The sequence below is a fragment of the Salvelinus fontinalis genome, chromosome 36 (assembly GCF_029448725.1).
Source record: "Salvelinus fontinalis isolate EN_2023a chromosome 36, ASM2944872v1, whole genome shotgun sequence".
Lineage (NCBI taxonomy): Eukaryota > Metazoa > Chordata > Actinopteri > Salmoniformes > Salmonidae > Salvelinus > Salvelinus fontinalis.
The window spans coordinates 24,145,843-24,171,461 of NC_074700.1; the positions used below are offsets into that span (position 1 = coordinate 24,145,843).

At 48.1% G+C, this 25,619-nt stretch overlaps 1 protein-coding gene across 3 annotated transcripts in view; it reads right to left on the minus strand.

Annotated features, from left to right (window-relative positions):
- Window positions 1-25,619, minus strand: part of LOC129835499 (myotubularin-like) — a 53,579-nt gene that overhangs the window by 18,761 nt on the left and 9,199 nt on the right. For 2 of the 3 annotated variants that reach the window (XM_055901152.1, XM_055901150.1), the window contains exons 2-14: window positions 25,150-25,222; window positions 18,143-18,215; window positions 13,863-13,957; window positions 8,635-8,745; window positions 8,210-8,311; window positions 7,232-7,315; window positions 6,707-6,856; window positions 6,333-6,518; window positions 5,163-5,348; window positions 4,886-5,041; window positions 4,760-4,807; window positions 2,856-2,948; window positions 2,519-2,632 (exon numbers count right to left, since the gene is read on the minus strand). In XM_055901152.1, the coding sequence (XP_055757127.1) occupies window positions 2,519-2,632; window positions 2,856-2,948; window positions 4,760-4,807; window positions 4,886-5,041; window positions 5,163-5,348; window positions 6,333-6,518; window positions 6,707-6,856; window positions 7,232-7,315; window positions 8,210-8,311; window positions 8,635-8,745; window positions 13,863-13,957; window positions 18,143-18,215; window positions 25,150-25,218 (1,467 nt within the window). In that variant the 5' untranslated portion in view covers window positions 25,219-25,222. The remainder of the gene's footprint in view (window positions 1-2,518; window positions 2,633-2,855; window positions 2,949-4,759; window positions 4,808-4,885; window positions 5,042-5,162; window positions 5,349-6,332; window positions 6,519-6,706; window positions 6,857-7,231; window positions 7,316-8,209; window positions 8,312-8,634; window positions 8,746-13,862; window positions 13,958-18,142; window positions 18,216-25,149; window positions 25,223-25,619) is intronic. The other variant, XM_055901153.1, reaches the window with a different exon arrangement.

Sequence of the window (25,619 nt, forward strand, 5' to 3'; positions counted from 1 at the left end):
AAGAGACTGTAAATGACTGTCAGCAAGCTGGGCAGAGTGAAGAGACTGTAAATGACTGTGAGCAAGCCGGGCAGAGTGAAGAGACTGTAAATGACTGTCAGCAAGCTGGGCAGAGTGAAGAGACTGTAAATGACTGTCAGCAAGCCGGGCAGAGTGAAGAGACTGTAAATGACTGTCAGCAAGCCGGGCAGAGTGAAGAGACTGTAAATGACTGTCAGCAAGCCGGGCAGAGTGAAGAGACTGTAAATGACTGTCAGCAAGCCGGGCAGAGTGAAGAGACTGTAAATGACTGTCAGCAAGCCGGGCAGAGTGAAGAGACTGTAAATGACTGTCAGCAAGCCGGGCAGAGTGAAGAGACTGTAAATGACTGTCAGCAAGCTGGGCAGAGTGAAGAGACTGTAAATGACTGTCAGCAAGCTGGGCAGAGTGAAGAGACTGTAAATGACTGTCAGCAAGCCGGGCAGAGTGAAGAGACTGTCAGCAAGCTGGGCAGAGTGAAGAGACTGTAAATGACTGTCAGCAAGCCGGGCAGAGTGAAGAGACTGTAAATGACTGTCAGCAAGCTGGGCAGAGTGAAGAGACTGTAAATGACTGTCAGCAAGCTGGGCAGAGTGAAGAGACTGTAAATGACTGTCAGCAAGCTGGGCAGAGTGAAGAGACTGTAAATGACTGTCAGCAAGCTGGGCAGAGTGAAGAGACTGTAAATGACTGTCAGCAAGCTGGGCAGAGTGAAGAGACTGTAAATGACTGTCAGCAAGCTGGGCAGAGTGAAGAGACTGTAAATGTAGGTCCATTATCATTCTACACAGTTTGGATTTGGCTTTGGTCATTAAAATGTCCATTGAGCACCACCCACGAGCCTGATTGAATGGGCTCGCGGGCCGGATGACATGTAAAATAGAAGGTAAATAGTGAGAGTGAGGGTTGGCAGAGGAAAATATTGTAGAGCAGGGGTGTCAAACTCATTCCACGGAGGGCCTAGTGTCTGCAGGTTTTTGGTTTTTCCTTTCAATAAAGCCCTAGACAACCAGGTGTGGGGAGTTCCTAACTAATTAGTGATGTTAATTCATCAATCAAGTACAAGGGAGGAGCGAAAACCCGCAGACACTCGGCCCCCCGTGGAATGAGTTTGACACCTGTGTTGTAGAGGGATGGGAAAGACCCAGCTAACACATTTAGTTAACTGGAAGTTGTGGGAACGTTCGTTTTTGGTTCCCCCATTGGGAACATTACTTTAAATAGAATCCAGAGGAAACCTGCTGAAAACATTATGCTGTCCTGAAATTCCCACCTAAACAACCAAGGCTCTCACCAAGCTCTAAGAAACATACGGTTCTCAGAATGTTATGTGCTAGCTGGGAATTGGAGAGTGCAATGTCAGACAAATGTAGAAAAGACAGGCAGAGAGAAGTTCACACACAGTCAGAGAGAGACAGACGTTGGCGTCCATGGCACTCTTACAGTTGAAGAGGAAGGTTCTGAAGACAGACAGACACACAGCTAGCCAGACAGACATAATTTTTTGTTGATACAGTAAAATATTGGGATATTATTTTTGATGATATATCGTATCGTTTTAACAATATCGCAATATACATTTTTACACTAGTTGGCTATACCTGCACCAAAACGTCAATATTTTTCCTTCATAGCTTGTACTCCATATTCTTTTAAAATAGAGGGCCAATTTGTTTTCAGAACTTTTATTTCCATGACTGATTAAAACTAATTTTCTCATGTCTTGTCCCTCTGCAGCAGACATATGGTGAACGACATGCTTGGAACATCTAACCGCAAAAAAAAAAAAAATCCATTATCGAATCGCAAGACATATAGAATTGTGAGAATTGCAATAAATAACGTATTGGCACCTAAGTATCGTGATAATATCGTATCGTGAGGTTCCAGGCAATTCCCAGCTCTAACAGGTAATTTACGTTGGTATGCTCACAGTTGCAGAGGAAGGTTCCAAAGACAGACAACTTACGTTAGTGTCCCTAGCACTCTCACAGTTGCAGAGGAAGGTTCCAAAGACAGACAACTTACGTTAGTGTCCCTAGCACTCTCACAGTTGAAGAGGAAGGTTCCAAAGACAGACAACTTACGTTAGTGTCCCTAGCACTCTCACAGTTGCAGAGGAAGGTTCCAAAGACAGACAACTTACGTTAGTGTCCCTAGCACTCTCACAGTTGAAGAGGAAGGTTCCAAAGACAGACAACTTACGTTAGTGTCCCTAGCACTCTCACAGTTGAAGAGGAAGGTTCCAAAGACAGACAACTTACGTTAGTGTCCCTAGCACTCTCACAGTTGAAGAGGAAGGTTCCAAAGACAGACAACTTACGTTAGTGTCCCTAGCACTCTCACAGTTGAAGAGGAAGGTTCCAAAGACAGACAACTTACGTTAGTGTCCCTAGCACTCTCACAGTTGAAGAGGAAGGTTCCAAAGACAGACAACTTACGTTAGTGTCCCTAGCACTCTCACAGTTGTACAGGAAGGTTCCAAAGACAGACAACTTACGTTAGTGTCCCTAGCACTCTCACAGTTGAAGAGGAAGGTTCCAAAGCGACAGCTGAACAGGTGGTCCAGGATGGTCACTAGGAGACGCTCGTTAAACTCAAACGCTGTCGGGAACTGGAAGAGAAGGGGAGAGAGAGGTTTAAACCCATAGGCTTTTTCTCAGTAAATTCTTCCTCCATTCCTTGCATCCGCTCTCCTCACTTCCTTCTCAATATGCATTGGAGAAGAAGGTTCGAAGGGAGGGATCTTGGACCATCTCTTCCAATACAGTTGAAGTCAGAAGATCGTGAAAAGACAAATGAAGATAGAGCTCTACACAGGTGTGTCCTGTTCCTACCTGTTTGGTCATCTGCCAAACACAGTCTATGAACTGTACAAAGATAGGAGACCTGTCCTGATCAGCATGGTTCTTATCACCGTGTCCTATCCTCTATAGAGACACAGATAGAGAGACACAGAGACACACACAGAGAGAGCGCGAGAGAGAGAGAGAGAGAGCGCGAGAGAGAGAGAGAGAGAGAGAGAGAGAGAGACACAGAGAGAGACAGAGAGAGAGAGAGAAGAGAAAAGTAGTCAAACAGTGCAAACAGATTCTTATTACCTCTATTTAGGTCTTCCTGGTCATTCTAAATTCAAAAAAAGGCACTCGTACATCTGAGCCATCATAGTCGCAGGTGCACACTTTGTTAGAATAATTAGGAAATGCACATTGTAACGCTTGCTTATTTTCCCTCGACTCCAACCCCATTGGATGTATTGAACGGAGGTGGGTGGAGCAGTATCTACACAGGGGTGCAGGTTGTGAACACTCACAAACGCTCTGACGAAGGCCTTGAGGCCGATACGTAAAGCTCGGACGAAGGCCTTGAGGCCGATACGTAAAGCTCTGACGAAGGCCTTGAGGCCGATACGTAAAGCTCGGACGAAGGCCTTGAGGCCGATACGTAAAGCTCGGACGAAGGCCTTGAGGCCGATACGTAAAGCTCGGACGAAGGCCTTGAGGCCGATACGTAAAGCTCAGACGAAGGCCGATACGTAAAGCTCTGACGAAGGCCTTGAGGCCGATACGTAAAGCTCGGACGAAGGCCTTGAGGCCGATACGTAAAGCTCGGACGAAGGCCTTGAGGCCGATACGTAAAGCTCGGACGAAGGCCTTGAGGCCGATACGTAAAGCTCAGACGAAGGCCGATACGTAAAGCTCTGACGAAGGCCTTGAGGCCGATACGTAAAGCTCGGACGAAGGCCTTGAGGCCGATACGTAAAGCTCGGACGAAGGCCTTGAGGCCGATACGTAAAGCTCGGACGAAGGCCTTGAGGCCGATACGTAAAGCTCAGACGAAGGCCGATACGTAAAGCTATGATGAAGGCCTTGAGGCCGATACGTAAAGCTCAGACGAAGGCCGATACGTAAGATGAAGGCCTTGAGGCCGATACGTAAAGCTCAGACGAAGGTCTTGAGGCCGATACGTAAAGCTCGGACGAAGGCCGATACGCAAAGCTCTGACGAGGGCCTTGAGGCCGATACGTAAAGCTCTGAGGAAGGCCTTGAGGTCGATACGTAAAGCTCTGAGGAAGGCCTTGAGGTCGATACGTAAAGCTCTGAGGAAGGCCTTGAGGTCGATACGTAAAGCTCTGAGGAAGGCCTTGAGGTCGATACGTAAAGCTCTGACGAAGGCCTTGAGGCCGATACGTAAAGCTCTGACGAAGGCCTTGAGGCCGATACGTAAAGCTCTGACGAAGGCCTTGAGGCCGATTCGTAAAGCTCTGAGGAAGGCCTTGAGGCAGATACGTAAAGCTCTGACGAGGGCCTTGAGGCCGATTCGTAAAGCTTAATAAAGAGCAGTGATGAAAGCAAGAGCAGCGTGCAGGTTTCTTCTTTTTTTCTCATCTAATTTATCTGTACACAATATTGGTCAGTTTAGTTGCTTCCCATCACAGGAGGTTGGTGGCACCTTAATTTGGGAGGATGGGCTCGTGGTAATGGCTGGAGCGTAATTGTTTATCCAAGTAGCAGGCCATTTTATTTTACTCCGTTCCAGCTATTATTCTGAGCCGTCCTCCCCTCAGCAGCCTCCACTGCTTCCCACAGATCATTTGGTCCCCAGTTGACAGCACAAATAAAGAATCTCTATGACTGAAAACTCTTCATTATCAGAGTTCAAATTCTTCAATACTACACATTGAGCTAAACCCTTTTTTCATCATAAAGTGAGTGAATGCCTTGGAACAGGGTGGACTTACATTGGCAAACTTGTGTCCGAAGCTGATCCACTCCTTCTCCAGCAGCACCTGGAATCAATCAATCACAAATCAAATGTCCTTTATAAAAGCTCCTTTTACATTAGCCGTTGTCACAAAGTGGTTTACCTGGAATCCTCTCAGGGTGCGGTAGTGGCTGTCCAGCATCAGCATGGCCAGAGAGGTGAGCTGGGCCGTCCGGTCCCACCCATCACTACAGTGGACCACCACAGAGTTACCACCCGATATCTTGTCTGCTACTTGGATGGCTCCAGATATGACCAGCTAGAGAGCGACAGAGAGAGATTCACTACAGAGAACCAGCACACTGTTACCCCTCCACTGATCTGCTAGCTGGACGGCTCCAGAGAGGAGAGGGCTGTGGGAAATGTGTGTACCCCACTACCTTGATGTGTTCTAGCCAGTGTGTAGACTCCAGACTGGACAGCCAGTGCGACTCCTCTACGTTGGGATAGACAATGTCTTTTAGCTTCTTCAGGGACTCTCTCATCACGTGGATGTTGTGTATGTCTAGAAACACCAGCTCAGCGTTCTGATATGCATCGTCACCCTCGTAACCCCCACCTGTGGCCTAGAGAGAGGGGATAGAGGTCAGAGGTTGAAGAGTCATCATTCATGGACAAAAATGGAGAATCACAGGCACCGTTTGAAAACGCAAAAAAATATATATAATTCTTCTCTCCCTCTCTTGACGCTATCACTGGCCTGCATGTTATAATAATTTGTTCTTAACTGACTTGCCTAGTAAAAGAAAGGTTAGATAAATAAAAAAGAATAATAAATGTGGTTGGATAAATGAAAGTGAGGTTTCACCCATGGAAATGCAGTATTTTATTCTATGGTTTTCACCCTATACGGCTTTGACCAATCCAACATGGTCAGACCAGGGATTACTTCAAGGAGGGAAGGATTCAAACAGGGTTGATTGTAAATGCGTCGGGGTTGTGGTCAGCTGTTGGAACACACTGCAGGTCAGGGGAAGCTAGTTGTTAAAAGCCTCTCACTGGTAGGAATATTATATAGATTGCATTCCACATTAGTAATTTGAGTCCAAACATTCCATTTCACTCTGAGCGGGGTGCGGTGGACGTTGCGTCACACCCCAACACACACACACACACACACACACAGTGTAGTTGCTGTGTCCTCTTAGCTTCTAAACTCTACCTCCTCACTTCTTACTTCTGACACCAGCATACAATGTAGGAGACAACTAGCAAGAGCCTACAGTGAACAACAAAAGAACACAGTCCATCTCTCTACGGAAGACGACACCGGACCAAACCAAAAGACCTACTTCTAAATCAACCCAGAGAAAAAGAGAAAGAAAGTCATGAATCGCTTAAAAGATTCTCTGAGAAGTACTCTTACAAGGAAGCCAGACACGTACCTAGACGTGAAGTCCCACGTATCCATGACATCTCTGTCTGGATGATCCATGAGGCCCACAGCTGCACACCGCCTCCCAGCAGAACCCAACCAATGCACCTCATGAGACTCATGACTCCTTTTTACACAGACATGACCTTTCCACTTTTAACATTTGACCCCTGACCTTGTTGGCGACGGCGTTGACGCTGGGCCGTGCGTCGTAGATGGTGAGCTTGGCGGTGCCGTTAGCCTCCCGGATCAGGTCCAGGTAACGCTCGTCATCCTTGTTCCTCTTCCCAGACATCCCCACCAGGGGCTGGGAGCAGCGGCAGATAACAGCCTGGTTCTCACGGTGGATCCACGACAGCACCTAGAGGATGGGGGGGGGGGGGGGGGGGGGGGGGCAGAGAGAGGGTTAGGTAGGTGGGAGTGGGGTGGAATAAAGTCAAAGAAAAGAGGGATAAAGAGAGATGGAAGGAGAGAAAGAAGATATGAAAGGGGGGGAAAGGACGGCAGGGAGAGGGTGAGGAGGGTGGGACGAGGGGGAAAAGGACTCACGGGTATGCGTCCTCGGGACCTGAAGGTACACACTTTCCTCAGGTCTTCCTCTGTAGCTTTGAACGGAACCACCAGTATGGTGGGGTAGGTGTCGCACAGCTCATAGTTGGCATTGATGAACGTGACACGCCACTTGTCATTGGGTAAGCCCTGGTGACGGGGACGACAAATAGCCAATCAGAGATGAGATTGCAGGCTGTGACTCAGCATCATTGGTGATATTATATGGTTAAAACAAGAGGATTATAATATACCACAACGCTTTGCATTAATGAGGAATAATCCTAAACAACGGGACTAGCTATGCTAGTTGAACTGCGCTGGTCCCATGAATCGGTTTATTTTCAAAAGCTTCGTGGTGGAATGATTAGGTTGTCTTTACCTGTGTATCTTCAAGCGACAGAAATTAAGCAGACTAAATGGCCGAGTTAGAAACTGGGATATTGGATCTATCCCAACACAGACAACAACCTAGAAGACTGGCAATAACAATGACACATTTAGTAAGACAATGATAAGTCCTACCTGCCGTCTGAACTCTTCCATGGGCTTGTACACACTCCAGCCATTCTCTTCAAATTTCTCTTGACTCAGGTACGCAAACAGAAGCTACAGAGAGCGAGAGAGAATGGGATTGACTTTACCAAGGTTTTATTTGTCACGCAAACATGGGAGAGCTTCGCTAAGTCAACTGCTTTTTGTGAGTGATTGTTTGTTGACTCAAATCAAATGTTATTTGTCACATACACATGGTAGCAGATGTTAATGCGAGTGTAGCGAAATGCTTGTGCTTCTAGTTCCGACAATGCAGTAATCTAACCTAACAATTCCACAACTACTACCTTATACAAGTGTAAACTCTTCTCTAATGATGTGCAAAGACTAGGGCTGTCTCGACAAAAAAAAAAAATCTTGGTCGACCGAGAGTCGTCTTCTTTCCACCAATCGATTGGTATAAATCTTAAAACAAGTATTTTTCCAAATACACACCCTGTTTGAATAAATTAAACTATATGTAGGCTACAGAGCTTGTCTGATGCTTTAAGCACTGCGATTAAAAATTGAAGACACACAAATGACTAAAGAGGGAGCCAGAGATCAATATAAAGCAGAAAACCTGTTCCCGACCCCCCTCGTCCCGCCGGTATTCACAGATTCTACCTTTAAGCTCCTGAAGTTGCCAGTAATAGGCTACACAAGCGGTCGGCAACATTTTCCATTTGGAGTGCCAAGTTATCCTACCATTTCTACTGATCTGCGTGCCAGTTATGGCTTTCATATGCACATTTTCGTGGAACAGTTTCATTTATAATAAGTCTTCATATCTGAAAATCAATGTCATGTGGTTAATCAATATAAATATATATAGCCCTAGCAAAGACAAATAACAGGATACCGCAAACAGACCAACTCTAATAAAGCCCTTGTACAATCACAGTTATGATACAGTTCCTACAAGGCGGTAATGATATCAGGTGACTAAATGAAAAGGTGTGTACGTACCAGACCGTGGGATAGGGGGAAGGCATATTTAAACAGGATATCAAAGATGTCCCTTCTACTGTGGCCCTCCTGTTTCAACGCAAACCTCAGGTTCCTCATGTCCTGTTGGGAGAGACGTACATTAACAACCGCTAAGACGGATGGACGGACGGACGCACGCACGTTAACACAGACACACCAAATGCCGTCAGTACAAAATAAATAGCTGTAATCTTTTTTGATGTTGAAACTTCCTGATCCAAGACTGGAATGAACCTTTCTGAACACAATGTTCCAACGTCTCAATTTCCTATAAAAAAAAATTAAAAACACTCCTGTTTTTATACAGTGGTTTAGTCCTAGTCTGGTTGTCAGATTTAGTCGGCCTGAACCAGTATGTACGTATATTCATAGGGGTGGGTCAGGACCATGACGCAGTATCTGACCTTGCAGGTGATGTCCAGCCCGTATGAGTTCTCCCCCCGACTGGAGGCTCCGCCCATCTTCTCCACCCGGCCAATGGCGCCCAGCGGAACATCCAGAGTCACCGCCGGGTCCTGTGATATCACACAAAATACAGACATGTGATTGGTCCTGCTGGGAGTCCAGTGATATCACAACAGAATACAACATAGGTGGAAGAAGGGTCCTGCAGTGGTTGAATTGAAATAAAGACATCGGTATTGTGAGGCTGTATCACACCAGGCCGTTATTGGGAGTCGTATAAGGCGGCACAAAATTGGCCCAGTTTCGTCCGGGTTTGGCCGGGGTAAGCCATCAATGTAAATAAGAATTTGTTCTTAACTGACTAGCCTAGTTAAATAAAGGTTAAATAAATAAAATGTGTAATGTGAAGTATACTCTTAAATAAATTTTAGGTAGCTAATATTTCACCTGCAAGATTAAGCGGCTTAAATTAGCAAAGCATAGGCTTAAATGGTAGACATGGGATTAGTAGGAGGTGCTTACATCAGTTCAGTTTTTATTTTACCAGGTAAGTTGACTGAGAACACATTATCATTTACAGCAACAACCTGGGGGATAGTTACAGGGGAGAGGAGGATGGATGAGCCAATTGTAAACTGGGGATGATTGGGTGGCCATGATGGTATGAGGGCCAGATTGGTTAATTTAGACAGAACACCAGGGTTAACACCCCTACAATAAGTGCCATGGCATCTTTAGTGACCACAGAGAGTCAGGACACCAGTGCATCATCCCATCTGAAAGACAACACCCTACACAGGGCAATGTCCCCAATCATTGCCCTGGTGCATTGGGTTATTTTTTTTAGACCAGAGAAAAGGGTGCCTCCTACTGGCCCGCCAATACCACTTCCAGCAGCTTCTGGTCTCCCATCCAGGGACCGACCAGGACCAACACTGCTTAGCTTCAGTGGCAAGCCAGCAGTGGGATGCAGGGTGGTATGGTGCTGGCTAAGCCACCAGAGTAGATGGTGTGTGTGTGTGTGTGTGTTAAAATTAGTGAGGTCAGCATATTGTTAACGTGTTGTCAGGTGTTGCATTACAGAGGGTGGAGTCTACATCCCAAATGGCTCCCTATTCACTAGTTTTCACCAGAGCCCTATGGACCCTGGTCAAAAGTAGCGTACTATGTAGGGAATAGGGAGCCATTTTGGACAGAGACTGGAATAAAGCCTTGCTGCTGCATCCCTGTAATAACCTACTCCATCACTGACACACACACAGTCAATAACACACACACACACACACACACACACACACACACCTCTCAGCCTGACTGATGATCTGGTAAAGCCAACCTTGGGTTCTGCATTTCTGCTACATCTAAGATTATTTAACTATCCCTCTCCTTCTCTCCTCTCCATAACCATCCCTCTCCTTCTCTCCTCTCCATAACCATCCCTCTCCTTCTCTCCTCTCCATAACCATCCCTCTCCTTCTCTCCTCTCCATAACCATCCCTCTCCTTCTCTCCTCTCCATAACCATCCCTCTCCTTCTCTCCTCTCCATAACCATCCCTCTCCTTCTCTCCTCTCCATAACCATCCCTCTCCTTCTCTCCTCTCCATAACCATCCCTCTCCTTCTCTCCTCTCCATAACCATCCCTCTCCTTCTCTCCTCTCCATAACCATCCCTCTCCTTCTCTCCTCTCCATAACCATCCCTCTCCTTCTCTCCTCTCCATAACCATCCCTCTCCTTCTCTCCTCTCCATAACCATCCCTCTCCTTCTCTCCTCTCCATAACCATCCCTCTCCTTCTCTCCTCTCCATAACCATCCCTCTCCTTCTCTCCTCTCCATAACCATCCCTCTCCTTCTCTCCTCTCCATAACCATCCCTCTCCTTCTCTCCTCTCCATAACCATCCCTCTCCTTCTCTCCTCTCCATAACCATCCCTCTCCTTCTCTCCTCTCCATAACCATCCCTCTCCTTCTCTCCTCTCCATAACCATCCCTCTCCTTCTCTCCTCTCCATAACCATCCCTCTCCTTCTCTCCTCTCCATAACCATCCCTCTCCTTCTCTCCTCTCCATAACCATCCCTCTCCTTCTCTCCTCTCCATAACCATCCCTCTCCTTCTCTCCTCTCCATAACCATCCCTCTCCTTCTCTCCTCTCCATAACCATCCCTCTCCTTCTCTCCTCTCCATAACCATCCCTCTCCTTCTCTCCTCTCCATAACCATCCCTCTCCTTCTCTCCTCTCCATAACCATCCCTCTCCTTCTCTCCTCTCCATAACCATCCCTCTCCTTCTCTCCTCTCCATAACCATCCCTCTCCTTCTCTCCTCTCCATAACCATCCCTCTCCTTCTCTCCATAACCATCCCTCTCCTTCTCTCCATAACCATCCCTCTCCTTCTCTCCATAACCATCCCTCTCCTTCTCTCCATAACCATCCCTCTCCTTCTCTCCTCTCCATAACCATCCCTCTCCTTCTCTCCTCTCCATAACCATCCCTCTCCTTCTCTCCTCTCCATAACCATCCCTCTCTTCTCTCCTCTCCATAACCATCCCTCTCCTTCTCTCCTCTCCATAACCATCCCTCTCTTCTCTCCTCTCCATAACCATCCCTCTCTTCTCTCCTCTCCATAACCATCCCTCTCTTCTCTCCTCTCCATAACCATCCCTCTCTTCTCTCCTCTCCATAACCATCCCTCTCTTCTCTCCTCTCCATAACCATCCCTCTCTTCTCTCCTCTCCATAACCATCCCTCTCTTCTCTCCTCTCCATAACCATCCCTCTCTTCTCCTCTCCATAACCATCCCTCTCTTCTCCTCTCCATAACCATCCCTCTCTTCTTCTATCTCACTGTCACCAACGCCCTCACACCTCTCCAATTGAATTGACTGTTCAAAACACTAGTGGTGCCAGGAGAAAGACAGATTAAAGAGATGAGGTAGAGAGAAACGAGAGAAAGGGATATGGGGTTCCCCTCTTTTTGTTGTGTTGGAGATGAACTTCTGTTGTCTGAAGAGTGAAAGTGAATCTCCAAGTGGATTACACCTGCAACAGTGTTTCCCAAACTCAGTCCCCCCCCCCCCTGTGCACATTTTGGGTTTAGTCCCAGCACTACACAGCGGATTCAAATATCCAACTCATCATCAAGCATGGATTATTTCAACCAGCTTTGTAGTGCTGGGGCAAGAAACTAAATGTGCACCGAGTTAGGAAATGCTGACCTGGAGTCTAGGGGGGCTGACTCCATTTTGTCTATTGTTTGGTCAAAAGGCTGTTGGTCGACAGATTTTTCTTTAGTCAAGCAGTCGCAAATTGATCTTATTTAAAATATTTGAAAAATGTCACACGAGACAACCGTCTGATTGGTGCCAGTCTCAGTGTACGAGTGTGGAAGTCGCAGGAATGGCACAGTCCATCAGTCTAAGACAGGCATTGGCATCTTAAATCACGCGAGGGTATTTACCTTGGCATGCCAAGCAATTCAGAATTGCATTTTCCTAAACTATTTCATAATTTCCCATAAATGGCTACTGCATTGGACCGGACACCATTTGTGAGATTATTCCTTAGGCCTACAGTATGTGTGAAGATAATGTGTCTTGGGTATACATTTAAAATGTTGAGTTAAGGGGGATGTGTGGGGGCCTCCCGAGTGGCACAATGGTCTAAGGCTCTGCATCGCAGTTGCCACTAGAGATCCTGGTTAGAGTCCAGACTGTCGCAGCCGGCCCCGAACGGGTGACCCATGGGGCAGCGCACAATTGTCCCAGCATCGTCCGGGTTAGGGGAGGGTTTGGCCGGCAGGGATGTCCTTGTCCCATCGTGCTCTAGCGACTCCTGTGGCGGGCCGGGCACATGCACGCTGACACGGTCACCAGGTGTACGGCGTTTCCTCTGACACATTGGTGCGGCTGGCTTCCGGGTTAAGCGGGCATTGTGTCAAGAAGCAGTGCGGCTTGGTTGGGTCGAGTTTCGGAGGACGCATGGCTCCCGACCTTCGCCTCTCCCGAGTCCGTACGGGAGATGCAGCGATGCGACAAGACTAACTATCAATTGGATGCCATGAAATTATGGAGAAAAAAGGGGGAAAAGTAAGATGCACAAGGCATCTCTCTCTCCAGAATGTACTCTCTCCCGCCAATTTGTGCACATTCACTGTTTCATATGAATTGTTTGTCCTTTGATTGTTAGTGTAAATCAATTCCCCATATCATCACTAGTACAGCTACCTTAAATTCACATCATTTCTAATCTACAATGTTTGTTTGGTTATGGTAATTTATGTTAATGAATTCAATATATTACTAATAGAGTAGATTACTGTTGTCATTGTCAGAGTTCAACCTATGCTACACTTGTGAGAAACAAGGTTTTGTTCATTTCATTCAATTTTACCAGTTGTCAATTTATTCATTGTCTTTTGTTTGGAGCGCTCCTGTCAATGTTGAGTAAGGACACACACATGATTCCGCATGGGAAGTAGGCCTGAAGTAGTCTACCTGGCCTGTACGCAAAGGTGTAAATGTGCACAAACAGTTGGGCTTAAAGCATCAGACAAGCTCAGCACATACAGTTGATTAGAAAACATAGGGTGTGACAGTATTTGGAAAAATACGGGGGGGCAGCCACGTTGCTTTATTTAAGACTGTAACCATTAAACCCACCAACACGTAACACTTGATTAAGCAAGTTGAGGTGGACCGTCTCTCTCCCTCACCTTGCAAGTGGTCCTCAAACACGGCTTCCTGTCCTCCCGTCCTCCCTCTTCTCCATGCCCCTCTTCCTGTCCTCCCGTCCTCCCTCTTCTCCATGCCCCTCTTCCCGTCCTCCCTCTTCTCCATGCCCCTCTTCCCGTCCTCCCTCTTCTCCATGCCCCTCTTCCCGTCCTCCCTCTTCTCCATGCCCCTCTTCCCGTCCTCCCTCTTCTCCATGCCCCTCTTCCCGTCCTCCCTCTTCTCCATGCCCCTCTTCCCGTCCTCCCTCTTCTCCATGCCCCTCCTCCCGTCCCCCCTCTTCCCGTCCCCCCTCTTCCCGTCCCCCCTCTTCCCGTCCCCCCTCTTCCCGTCCCCCCTCTTCCCGTCCCCCCTCTTCCCGTCCCCCCTCTTCCCGTCCCCCCTCTTCCCGTCCTGACTGGGAATTCTGCTGACTTTAATCTGTCTGCCACAACCACCGCCACAGATGTCTATGAGTAGATCACCCCTCTAGAGTGTGTGTGTGTGTGTGTGTCACTCACTGCGTCTGCACTCTTGAAGTAGAGTCTGTAGTTAGTGATGAAGACTTTGCCTTTGAGAGCTCCACTGAATGGACAGATATAGATGATGTCTTTGTCTGGAGAGAGAGAGAGAGCAAACGAGAGGGTGAACGAGAGAGAGCAAACGAGAGGGTGAACGAGAGAGAGCAAACGAGAGGGTGAACGAGAGAGAGCAAACGAGAGGGTGAACGAGAGAGAGCAAACGAGAGGGTGAACGAGAGAGAGCAAACGAGAGGGTGAACGAGAGAGAGCAAACGAGAGGGTGAACGAGAGAGAGCAAACGAGAGGGTGAACGAGAGAGAGCAAACGAGAGGGTGAACGAGAGAGAGCAAACGAGAGGGTGAACGAGAGAGAGCAAACGAGAGGGTGAACGAGAGAGAGCAAACGAGAGGGTGAACGAGAGAGAGCAAACGAGAGGGTGAACGAGAGAGAGCAAACGAGAGGGTGAACGAGAGAGAGCAAACGAGAGGGTGAACGAGAGAGAGCAAACGAGAGGGTGAACGAGAGAGAGCAAACGAGAGGGTGAACGAGAGAGAGCAAACGAGAGGGTGAACGAGAGAGAGCAAACGAGAGGGTGAACGAGAGAGAGCAAACGAGAGGGTGAACGAGAGAGAGCAAACGAGAGGGTGAACGAGAGAGAGCAAACGAGAGGGTGAACGAGAGCGAGCAAACGAGGGGGAGAGCGAGCAAACGAGGGGGAGAGCGAGCAAACGAGGGGGAGAGCGAGCAAACGAGGGGGAGAGCGAGCAAACGAGAGGGAGAGCGAGCAAACGAGAGGGGGAGAGCGAGCAAACGAGAGGGGGAGAGCGAGCAAACGAGAGGGGGAGAGCGAGCAAACGAGAGGGGGAGAGCGAGCAAACGAGAGGGGGAGAGCGAGCAAACGAGAGGGGGAGAGCGAGCAAACGAGAGGGGGAGAGCGAGCAAACGAGAGGGGGAGAGCGAGCAAACGAGAGGGGGAGAGCGAGCAAACGAGAGGGGGAGAGCGAGCAAACGAGAGGGGGAGAGCGAGCAAACGAGAGGGGGAGAGCGAGCAAACGAGAGGGGGAGAGCGAGCAAACGAGAGGGGGAGAGCGAGCAAACGAGAGGGGGAGAGCGAGCAAACGAGAGGGGGAGAGCGAGCAAACGAGAGGGGGAGAGCGAGCAAACGAGAGGGGGAGAGCGAGCAAACGAGAGGGGGAGAGCGAGCAAACGAGAGGGGGAGAGCGAGCAAACGAGAGGGGGAGAGCGAGCAAACGAGAGGGGGAGAGCGAGCAAACGAGAGGGGGAGAGCGAGCAAACGAGAGGGGGAGAGCGAGCAAACGAGAGGGGGAGAGCGAGCAAACGAGAGGGGGAGAGCGAGCAAACGAGAGGGGGAGAGCGAGCAAACGAGAGGGGGAGAGCGAGCAAACGAGAGGGGGAGAGCGAGCAAACGAGAGGGGGAGAGCGAGCAAACGAGAGGGGGAGAGCGAGCAAACGAGAGGGGGAGAGCGAGCAAACGAGAGGGGGAGAGCGAGCAAACGAGAGGGGGAGAGCGAGCAAACGAGAGGGGGAGAGCGAGCAAACGAGAGGGGGAGAGCGAGCAAACGAGAGGGGGAGAGCGAGCAAACGAGAGGGGGAGAGCGAGCAAACGAGAGGGGGAGAGCGAGCAAACGAGAGGGGGAGAGCGAGCAAACGAGAGGGGGAGAGCGAGCAAACGAGAGGGGGAGAGCGAGCAAACGAGAGGGGGAGAGCGAGCAAACGAGAGGGGGAGAGCGAGCAAACGAGAGGGGGAGAGCGAGCAAACGAGAGGGGGAGAGCGAGCAAACGAGAGGGGGAGAGCGAGCAAACGAGAGGGGGAGAGCGAGCAAACGAGAGGGGGAGAGCGAGCAAACGAGAGGGGGAGAGCGAGCAAACGAGAGGGGGAGAGCGAGCAAACGAGAGGGGGAGAGCGAGCAAACGAGAGGGGGAGAGCGAGCAAACGAGAGGGGGAGAGCGAGCAAACGAGAGGGGGAGAGCGAGCAAACGAGAGGGGGAGAGCGAGCAAACGAGAGGGGGAGAGCGAGCAAACGAGAGGGGGAGAGCGAGCAAACGAGAGGGGGAGAGCGAGCAAACGAGAGGGGGAGAGCGAGCAAACGAGAGGGGGAGAGCGAGCAAACGAGAGGGGGAGAGCGAGCAAACGAGAGGGGGAGAGCGAGCAAACGAGAGGGGGAGAGCGAGCAAACGAGAGGGGGAGAGCGAGCAAACGAGAGGGGGAGAGCGAGCAAACGAGAGGGGGAGAGCGAGCAAACGAGAGGGGGAGAGCGAGCAAACGAGAGGGGGAGAGCGAGCAAACGAGAGGGGGAGAGCGAGCAAACGAGAGGGGGAGAGCGAGCAAACGAGAGGGGGAGAGCGAGCAAACGAGAGGGGGAGAGCGAGCAAACGAGAGGGGGAGAGCGAGCAAACGAGAGGGGGAGAGCGAGCAAACGAGAGGGGGAGAGCGAGCAAACGAGAGGGGGAGAGCGAGCAAACGAGAGGGGGAGAGCGAGCAAACGAGAGGGGGAGAGCGAGCAAACGAGAGGGGGAGAGCGAGCAAACGAGAGGGGGAGAGCGAGCAAACGAGAGGGGGAGAGCGAGCAAACGAGAGGGGGAGAGCGAGCAAACGAGAGGGGGAGAGCGAGCAAACGAGAGGGGGAGAGCGAGCAAACGAGAGGGGGAGAGCGAGCAAACGAGAGGGGGAGAGCGAGCAAACGAGAGGGGGAGAGCGAGCAAACGAGAGGGGGAGAGCGAGCAAACGAGAGGGGGAGAGCGAGCAAACGAGAGGGGGAGAGCGAGCAAACGAGAGGGGGAGAGCGAGCAAACGAGAGGGGGAGAGCGAGCAAACGAGAGGGGGAGAGCGAGCAAACGAGAGGGGGAGAGCGAGCAAACGAGAGGGGGAGAGCGAGCAAACGAGAGGGGGAGAGCGAGCAAACGAGAGGGGGAGAGCGAGCAAACGAGAGGGGGAGAGCGAGCAAACGAGAGGGGGAGAGCGAGCAAACGAGAGGGGGAGAGCGAGCAAACGAGAGGGGGAGAGCGAGCAAACGAGAGGGGGAGAGCGAGCAAACGAGAGGGGGAGAGCGAGCAAACGAGAGGGGGAGAGCGAGCAAACGAGAGGGGGAGAGCGAGCAAACGAGAGGGGGAGAGCGAGCAAACGAGAGGGGGAGAGCGAGCAAACGAGAGGGGGAGAGCGAGCAAACGAGAGGGGGAGAGCGAGCAAACGAGAGGGGGAGAGCGAGCAAACGAGAGGGGGAGAGCGAGCAAACGAGAGGGGGAGAGCGAGCAAACGAGAGGGGGAGAGCGAGCAAACGAGAGGGGGAGAGCGAGCAAACGAGAGGGGGAGAGCGAGCAAACGAGAGGGGGAGAGCGAGCAAACGAGAGGGGGAGAGCGAGCAAACGAGAGGGGGAGAGCGAGCAAACGAGAGGGGGAGAGCGAGCAAACGAGAGGGGGAGAGCGAGCAAACGAGAGGGGGAGAGCGAGCAAACGAGAGGGGGAGAGCGAGCAAACGAGAGGGGGAGAGCGAGCAAACGAGAGGGGGAGAGCGAGAGGGACGGGAAATGACTTACTAGATACACACCCATTTCCACCATCCACCCCCACACTGAACAAGCCATGTTGACAATGAACCATATTGTAACCAAACATTAACCACAATACAACACTAACAGCAAGACAAAACATTAACCACAATACAACACTAACAGCAAGACAAAAGCTGCACTCAACCTGTCTGTACTTTCCACAAAACTTCCTATCATTCTCCTACTCCCCTCTTTTCTTCTGAATTCTCCAAGATATAGCTACCAGAAATGACTCCACACAGAGAGAAAGACAGACAACACCAGAGAGACAGACAACACCAGAGAGACACAACGAGAGAGAGAGAGAGAGAGAGAGACAGACAACGAGAGAGAGAGACTACTAACAATTCAAGCCGACTTGGTTGGAGAGGTTCTATATTTAGTCTCTTCTGTTACAAAACCAACAGGGTTTCTCTCCTTATATTTACTGACAACATACTGACACACCAGAACACAGATCAGATTCAAATGTAAAAAACTATCACAACAGAAGTGAAACCAGGTCATTCTAAGATCTCTCCAACAGCTTTAAAACACAGTTCCCATTAGAAAGGGCCTCGAGTGTAGAGGAAGGCTATCAGACCGAACGTATACAAATATTTCTGTACCTTACTAATAGAATAGAAAGCCGAGAACAGTCTCCCAATGTCCAACAGTGTTAGAATAAGTATCCACAGCAACATAAATCACTGGCTTAGAAGAACACAGACCTATGATTCTCTCCTCTCCGGGCAGTAAGCTGCAGTCTGCCAGCAGTTCCATTTTCAGACTCTCTCTGGACGCCTGCAGAGCAACAGAGGGATATTAATATGACAGAAAAACACACAGAGGCAAGTATGACACGACTGTACATAATTACTGCTATTCCTTAGCACTTTTCTTTGTAAAAAAACACTAAATATTACAAGCACTTGTAATCAAATGTTGGCTAAAAAACATTTGAGGGGGAACTGAGCAAATGTTTAGGTCGTGAGCGGAAACTTGAAGCTTGTGAGAATTTTGTGCAACTTCCAGCACCCGTTTACAGTGAAAACCTTACAGTTTGAGACAGTAGCCAATAGGATATTGTGGCTATTGGAGCATAATGTAGGTCTACCAACAAAACCAATGGAGCAAATCCCAGAACATTTTCACATGGAAACAGCTTTTGATGTCTATGATATAGACTACAGTAGCATATATATGTGGTGTTCAGTGGAGGCCTACATTGCATGAGACGTCAAAAAGTCCTCACATTATGAAGAGCTTGACATTACTAGTTTTGTTGACTTGGTCTGTAACACCATGGACCAAATAGAGGACTGTAATTTGCATTGTATGATTGTATTTGCACACACTGTATATAGATTTTTCTATTGTGATAGTGACTGTACGTTTGTTTATGTGTAACTCTGATGTTGTTGTTTTTGTCCCACTGCTTTGCTTTATCTTGGCCAGATCGCAGTTGTAAATGAGAACCTGTTCTCAACTGGCCTACCTGGTTAAATAGAAAGTGAAATAACACACGATGCGAGAAAACACTTGACAAAATACAATGTATTATTATTACCATACAGAGAATTAGACAAATGTGGGCTACCCCTCTGTCTATTGGCTTATTTACATATTCAAGCCTCTCTAAAAATACAACACTGCCCCGTTAATTAAGGCATAAGCTTTTTACCTGACTGGCTTTTCAAAAGACAGCTGGAAATGTAGCCTACATGTTTTGTGCTCTTGTAGGAAGCAGTAACTTCCCAGTGCAGACCTATAACTGGGCTAATAACTCGCTAACTAGCAAATAATAATGTATACCTGCGCTCTGAACTGATCTGAAAAGCGCATTCACTCCCAGGTGACTGAAAGACAACTCATGGGCTACCTACCCCTGTTGCGCTCTGCCTACAACAAAATCACAGACTCAATCTTGCAAAGTTACATTTCTTTTGGTTCGTTGCATTGAAAAGCGGCTGATAGTGTTGATTCGATCACATAAAAAAACGTTTATCTATTTAGCGTGAACTCAGTGACGTTCTTGTGTCTCTGCGAGGCATTTCTTCTGTGCGCCAGTCCTGCCTTAGAGGGAACATTGCTGGTAATTACACAACATTAAGGACACCTGCTCTTCCCATGACCTAGCTTCCACCTGGATTCACCTGGTCAGTCTATGATCACTTATTGATATCACCTGTTAATCCTCTTCAAAAGCAGTGTAGATGAAGGGGAGGAGACCGGTTAAAAAAGGACTTTTAAGCTTTGAGACAATTGGAGACACGGATTGTGTATGTGTTAAGTGCATTTGAACGGGGCATGGTAGTAGGTGCCAGGCGCACCGGTTTGGGTCATGAACTGCAAAGCTGCTGGGATTATAACGCTCAACAGTTTCCCGTGCGTATCAAGAATAGTCCACCACCCAAAGGACATCCAGCCAACTGGACACGACTGTGGGAAGCATTGGAGTCATAGCAACATGTCCTCTGTGGTTTTGTACGCTCAGTGTATTTCTCTGGAGATAATGAGGGGTGTCAGACACTAGTAGAACTGGTCTGTTCACTACAACAGAGATGTAGCCTATATATTTAGCCCCAGTCAAAAGGTTTAGAACTACTACTCATTCAAAGGGTTATTTATTTATTTTTACAATTTGCTACATTGTAGAATTACAGTGAAGACATCAAAACTATAAAATAACACATATGGAATCATGTAGTAAGCAAAAAAGTGTTAAATCAAAATGTATTTTATATTTGAGATTCTTCAAAATAGACACCCTTTGCCTTGATGACAGCTTTGCAGACGCCTGGCATTCTCTCAACCAGCTTCATGAGGTAGTCACCTGGAATGCATTTCAATTAACAGGTGTGTCTTGTTAAAAGTTAATTTGTGGACATTTTTCCCCTTCTTAATGCATTTCAGTCAATCAGTTATGTTGTGACAAGGTAGGGGTGGTATACAGAAGACGGTATTTTACCAAATAGGGCTAAATCCATATTATGGCAAGAACAGCTCAACTAAGCAAAGAAACGACAGTCCATAATTACTTTAAGACATGAAGGTCAGTCAATCCGGAAAATTTCAAGAACTTAGAACGTTTATTCAAGTGCAGTCACAAAAACCATCAATCACTATGATGAAACTGGCTCTCACGAGGACAGCCACAGGAAAGGAAGACCTAGAGGTACCTCTGCTGCAGACAATAAGTTCAGTAGCATTAACTGCACTTCAGATTGCAGCCCAAATAAATGCTTCACAGAGTTCAAGTAACAGACACCAACTGTTCAGAGACTGCGTTAAAAATCAGGCCTTCGTGGTCAAATTGCTCCATAAACCACTACTAACAGACACCAATAAGAAGAAGAGATTTGCTTGGGCGAAGAAATTAGCAATAAACCGTTGGAAATCGGTTCTTTTGTCTGAGGAGTCCAAATTTGCGATTTTTGGTTCCAACCGCCGTGTCTTTGTGAGATGCCGAGTAGGTGAACGGATGATCTCCGAATGTGTGGTTTCCACCGTGAAGCATGGAGGTGGTGTGATGGTGCTTTGCTGGTGACACTGATTTATTTAGAATTCAAGGCACTTAACCAGCATGGCTACCACAGTGATACGCCATCCCATCTGGTTTACGCTTAGTGGGGCTATCATTTGTTTTTCAACAGGACAATGACCCAACACACCCCCATGCTGTGTAAGGGCTATTTGACCAAGAAGGAGAGTGGTGGAATGCTGCAACAGATCACCCAACCTCAAACCAATTAAGATGGTTTGGGATGAGTTGTACCGCAGAGTGAAGGAAAAGCAGCCAACAAGTGTTCAGCATGTGGGAACTCCTTCAAGACTGTTGTAAAAGCATTCCAGGTGAAGCTGGTTGAGAGAATGCCAAGAGTGTACAAAGCCTTGTCTGTGTGTTTGACCAAAACTCTCTCCCCCTCAACGCAATGGAGTGCACAGGTATTACGGTCACTGTCCTTTCAGCACCACCAGCCTATCACCTTTGATGTGATGCTGTTGTTGCTATTGGCGACAGTGTGATCGTGGTGTTGGACTACCACAGGTTGAGTAAATAGCGTGTTTTTTGTTTTTCTGGGCACATTATTTTATGCTGAAGTCACGTGCAGGTTCCGTTTGTGTGTGTGTGTGTGCGGCAGCCCGAAGCACGACCAGGCCTATTTAATTCATTCATAACGTCCTCAATCATTGCTCCTCTGACACTTGAACGGTCCAACTACAGAACGTATAACACTCCCCCAACCCTAACCATTAGTAGGGGTAACTACAAACTGACCTTAGTGTTCCAGTGGTAATACTGTGCCCATGTGTGTGTGCAGAACTCCCAGCCTGCTTTCAATCCTTCTGTCAGTCTGACCACACAACACCTCTCTGTTACCCTACTGAGAGAACTGGCTGCCAATCCAGCCACACTGTTTGTGTACGAGAGACATATAATAGTGCAGAGAGACCTGGCCTACCCAGGGCTCGACAAAGCCACACTTGTGTCCATATTACTGTACCTAGCAGTCATTTGTTTTGCATGGAAAACTCAACAGTCAACGCTACGAGAGCACTGTTTTTATTGGCTACCACTCTGGGACTTCCTGATTGGAAAGCCAATAAGAATGACTAATCTGAGTATGAAAGAGGGTCTCTGTACTGAGAATAAATAACCTAGAAGGCCTAGGTCAGGTGTTCTAACCTGTCTTGAGTAGGTGAATCAGGTGAGAGTTCAGGGCTACAACTAATCTAACCTGGGGGTCTCCGAGGAGAGGTTTGAACAGCACTGGCCTAACATTTTCCAACTGACATACATGATGCTGGTGCTCCAGCAGCAGGCCTTTGCCTTGATGATGCTGGTTGTCAGGGCAACAGAGTTCCTACATGGGAGCTTACAGCGCTGCAGGGGGTAGGACATCGCTACTGACTACGGAGGTCAGAGGAAAAAATAATCATAAATAGATTCATGACAGAAGAGGCTAACCAGGCGCAGGTGCATAGTTTAACAGGTAAATGGTTTATTAAAAAGGTGCACAGTTTATTAATGAATAAGAAGACTAACCTAACTAGCCATTTCATAGTCACCTATCCATACTGGGCCTAGGCTGGTTAAACACAGCTTGTACAGAGTGTAGTCCATTTAGGTTAGGGGAAGAAGAGTGTCTCACGTCACCCCGCTCCTCCGCTCTCTCCACTGGCTTCCAGTTGAAGCTCGCATCCGCTACAAGACCATGGTGCTTGCCTACGGAGCTGTGAGGGGAACGGCACCTCAGTACCTCCAGGCTCTGATCAGGCCCTACACCCAAACAAGGGCACTGCGTTCATCCACCTCTGGCCTGCTCGCCTCCCTACCACTGAGGAAGTACAGTTCCCGCTCAGCCCAGTCAAAACTGTTCGCTGCTCTGGCACCCCAATGGTGGAACAAACTCCCTCACGACGCCAGGACAGCGGAGTCAATCACCACCTTCCGGAGACACCTGAAACCCCACCTCTTTAAGGAATACCTAGGATAGGATAAAGTAATCCTTCTGACCCCCCCCCTTAAAAGATTTAGATGCACTGTTTGTAAAGTGGCTGTTCCACTGGATGTCATAAGGTGAACGCACCAATTTGTAAGTCGCTCTGGATAAGAGCGTCTGCTAAATGACTTAAATGTAATGTAAAATGTGTGTGTGTGTGTTGTGATTAGGCCTTAAGGGACATACACTGAACACAACTCTGAATATGGATTTGTGATTCAGGCTCTTGACACACACACACTATATCAGTCCCCCAGCGTCAGGTCTGGAGCATGAAGTCACAAGCTCTGCTGGTTGGCTACTGTGTAGCAACCTAGCGCTGCCAAAAGCCCTGGTCTGCCCTAGAAAGCCTAGGTAAAATGACCATCGCCAGAACGACTGACACCAAAAAATGTAAACGGACACTTTGGCCTCAAATTTGATCCCCGCAGTAACTGATTTTAAAGTTTGCTACAAATCAAGATATTAAATAGTGATCCATTCTGACTACTACATTTGTCATCACACAGGACCACGTGCTGACACGGACCAATCACGGGCCGGCAGGCTACGAGGAGGCTCCCGGTCGACTCTCTCAAGCTGGATGAAAACGACTACGTCAGACATGATCCTTTGTTATTTACGTCCATTTCACCGCGACCCTTAGCGGCATTCAGCAATATGGAGCGCTTCAGATTCTAATGCTTCCGGCTTCATGCGCCTTCGGGAGTTTTCTAAAGGAACCCGTGGACGACATCAGCACTACTATCTACTGGTTTTAATGTCTATGGTGTCATCTTTACTGCCGAGCCTACCCGCTGAGACAGTTTATTACAGGTTGTACGGTATCATCATTACTGCCGAGCCTACACGCTGAGACAGTTCATTACAGGTTGTACGGTATCATCATTACTGCCGAGCCTACACGCTGAGACAGTTTATTACAGGTTGTACGGTATCATCATTACTGCCGAGCCTACCCGCTGAGACAGTTCATTACAGGTTGTACGGTATCATCTTTACTGCCGAGCCTACCCGCTGAGACAGTTTATTACAGGTTGTACGGTATCATCATTACTGCCGAGCCTACACGCTGAGACAGTACGGTAACAGAACATTTAACCGTGAAGCATGGGGGTGGCAGCATCATGTTGTGGGGGTGCTTTGCTGCAGGAGGGACTGGTGCACTTCACAAAATAGATGGCATCATGAGGGAATAAAATTGTGTGTATATATTGAAGCAACATCTCAAGACATCAGTCAGGAAGTTACAGCTTGGTCGCAAATGGGTCTTCGAAATGGACAATGACCCCAAACATAGTTCCAGAGTTGTGGACAACAAAAGTCAAGGTATTGGAGTGGCCATCACAAAGCCCTGACCTCAATCCCATAGAGAATTTGTGGGCAGAACTGAAAAAGCCTGTGCGAGTGTGGCTGATATGAAATGGCTAGCTAGTTAGCGGTGATTCACGCTAATAGTGTTTCAATCGGTGACGTCACTCGCTCGGAGACCTAGAAGTAGTTGTTCCCCTTGCTCTACAAGGGCCGCGGCTTTTGTTGCGCGATGGGTAATGATGCTTCGTGAGTGACTGTGGTTGATGTGTGCAGAGGGTCCCTGGTTCGAGCCCAGGTTGGGGCGAGGAGAGGGACGGAAGCTATACTGTTAAACGAGCAAGGAGGCCTACAAACGTGACTCAGTTACACCAGCTCTGTCAGGAGGAATGGGCCAAAATTCACCCAAATTATTGTGGGAAGCTTGTGGAAGGCTACCCGAAACTTTTGACCCAAGTTAAACAATTTAAAGGCAATGCTACCAAATACTAATTGAGTGTCCATAAACTTCTGACCCACTGGGAATAATGAAAGAAATAAAAGCTGAAATAAATCATTCTCTACTATTATTCTGACATTTCACTTTCTTAAAATAAATTGGTGATCCTAACTGACCTAAGACAGGGCATTTTTACTATGATTAAATGTCAGGAATTGTGAAAATCTGAGTTTCAATGTATTTGGCTAAGGTGTATGTAAACTTCCGACTTCAACTGTACATGCTGCAAACCACAAAACAATAAATAAATAAATATATATATATATATATATATATATATATATATACACTGAACACACACAGACAGACCAGAGAGAGAGTTAGAGGACCATACAGAGATAGAGAACAAAAAATGAGAGAGAAGGGAAAGAGAGCGAGTGAGAACGAGAGAGAGAAACAGACACACACTGAACACACTTACATTGTGACTGGAGCTGTTTTCCAGGGGATTATTAGAGGAGTTGTAGACTGGTATTGAAGCAGAGGCCATGACTCTACAGAGGAGATGGAGAGGAAAAGGATAGAGAGGAGGGAGGTGAGAACAAAAGTAAGATATTATTATTGATGAATGAGGTCATTGGGACCGTTGCCACCCTTGGTTAGTTAACCCAAAAAGAAGAACCCCATTGCCCTTCTGAAGACAGTCACTGCGAAGGTCTTTAACAGACTAATATCTGTCCTGTCAGTGTCACACCACTCCCTACAGTGAAAGTAGAGTACTTGGCTCATCAAAGAGACAGTAGTTACTACCACCTGCTATAGCTTATTCAAGAATAGCGAAGTCAACAAAATGTGGCATGCTCTTCCTTTCTCTCCAACAGCAGCGATGATGATGCAATGAAAAGGACCTGTGTCTGATCCATCACAATGAGATATGGAAAGTGTGTGTGT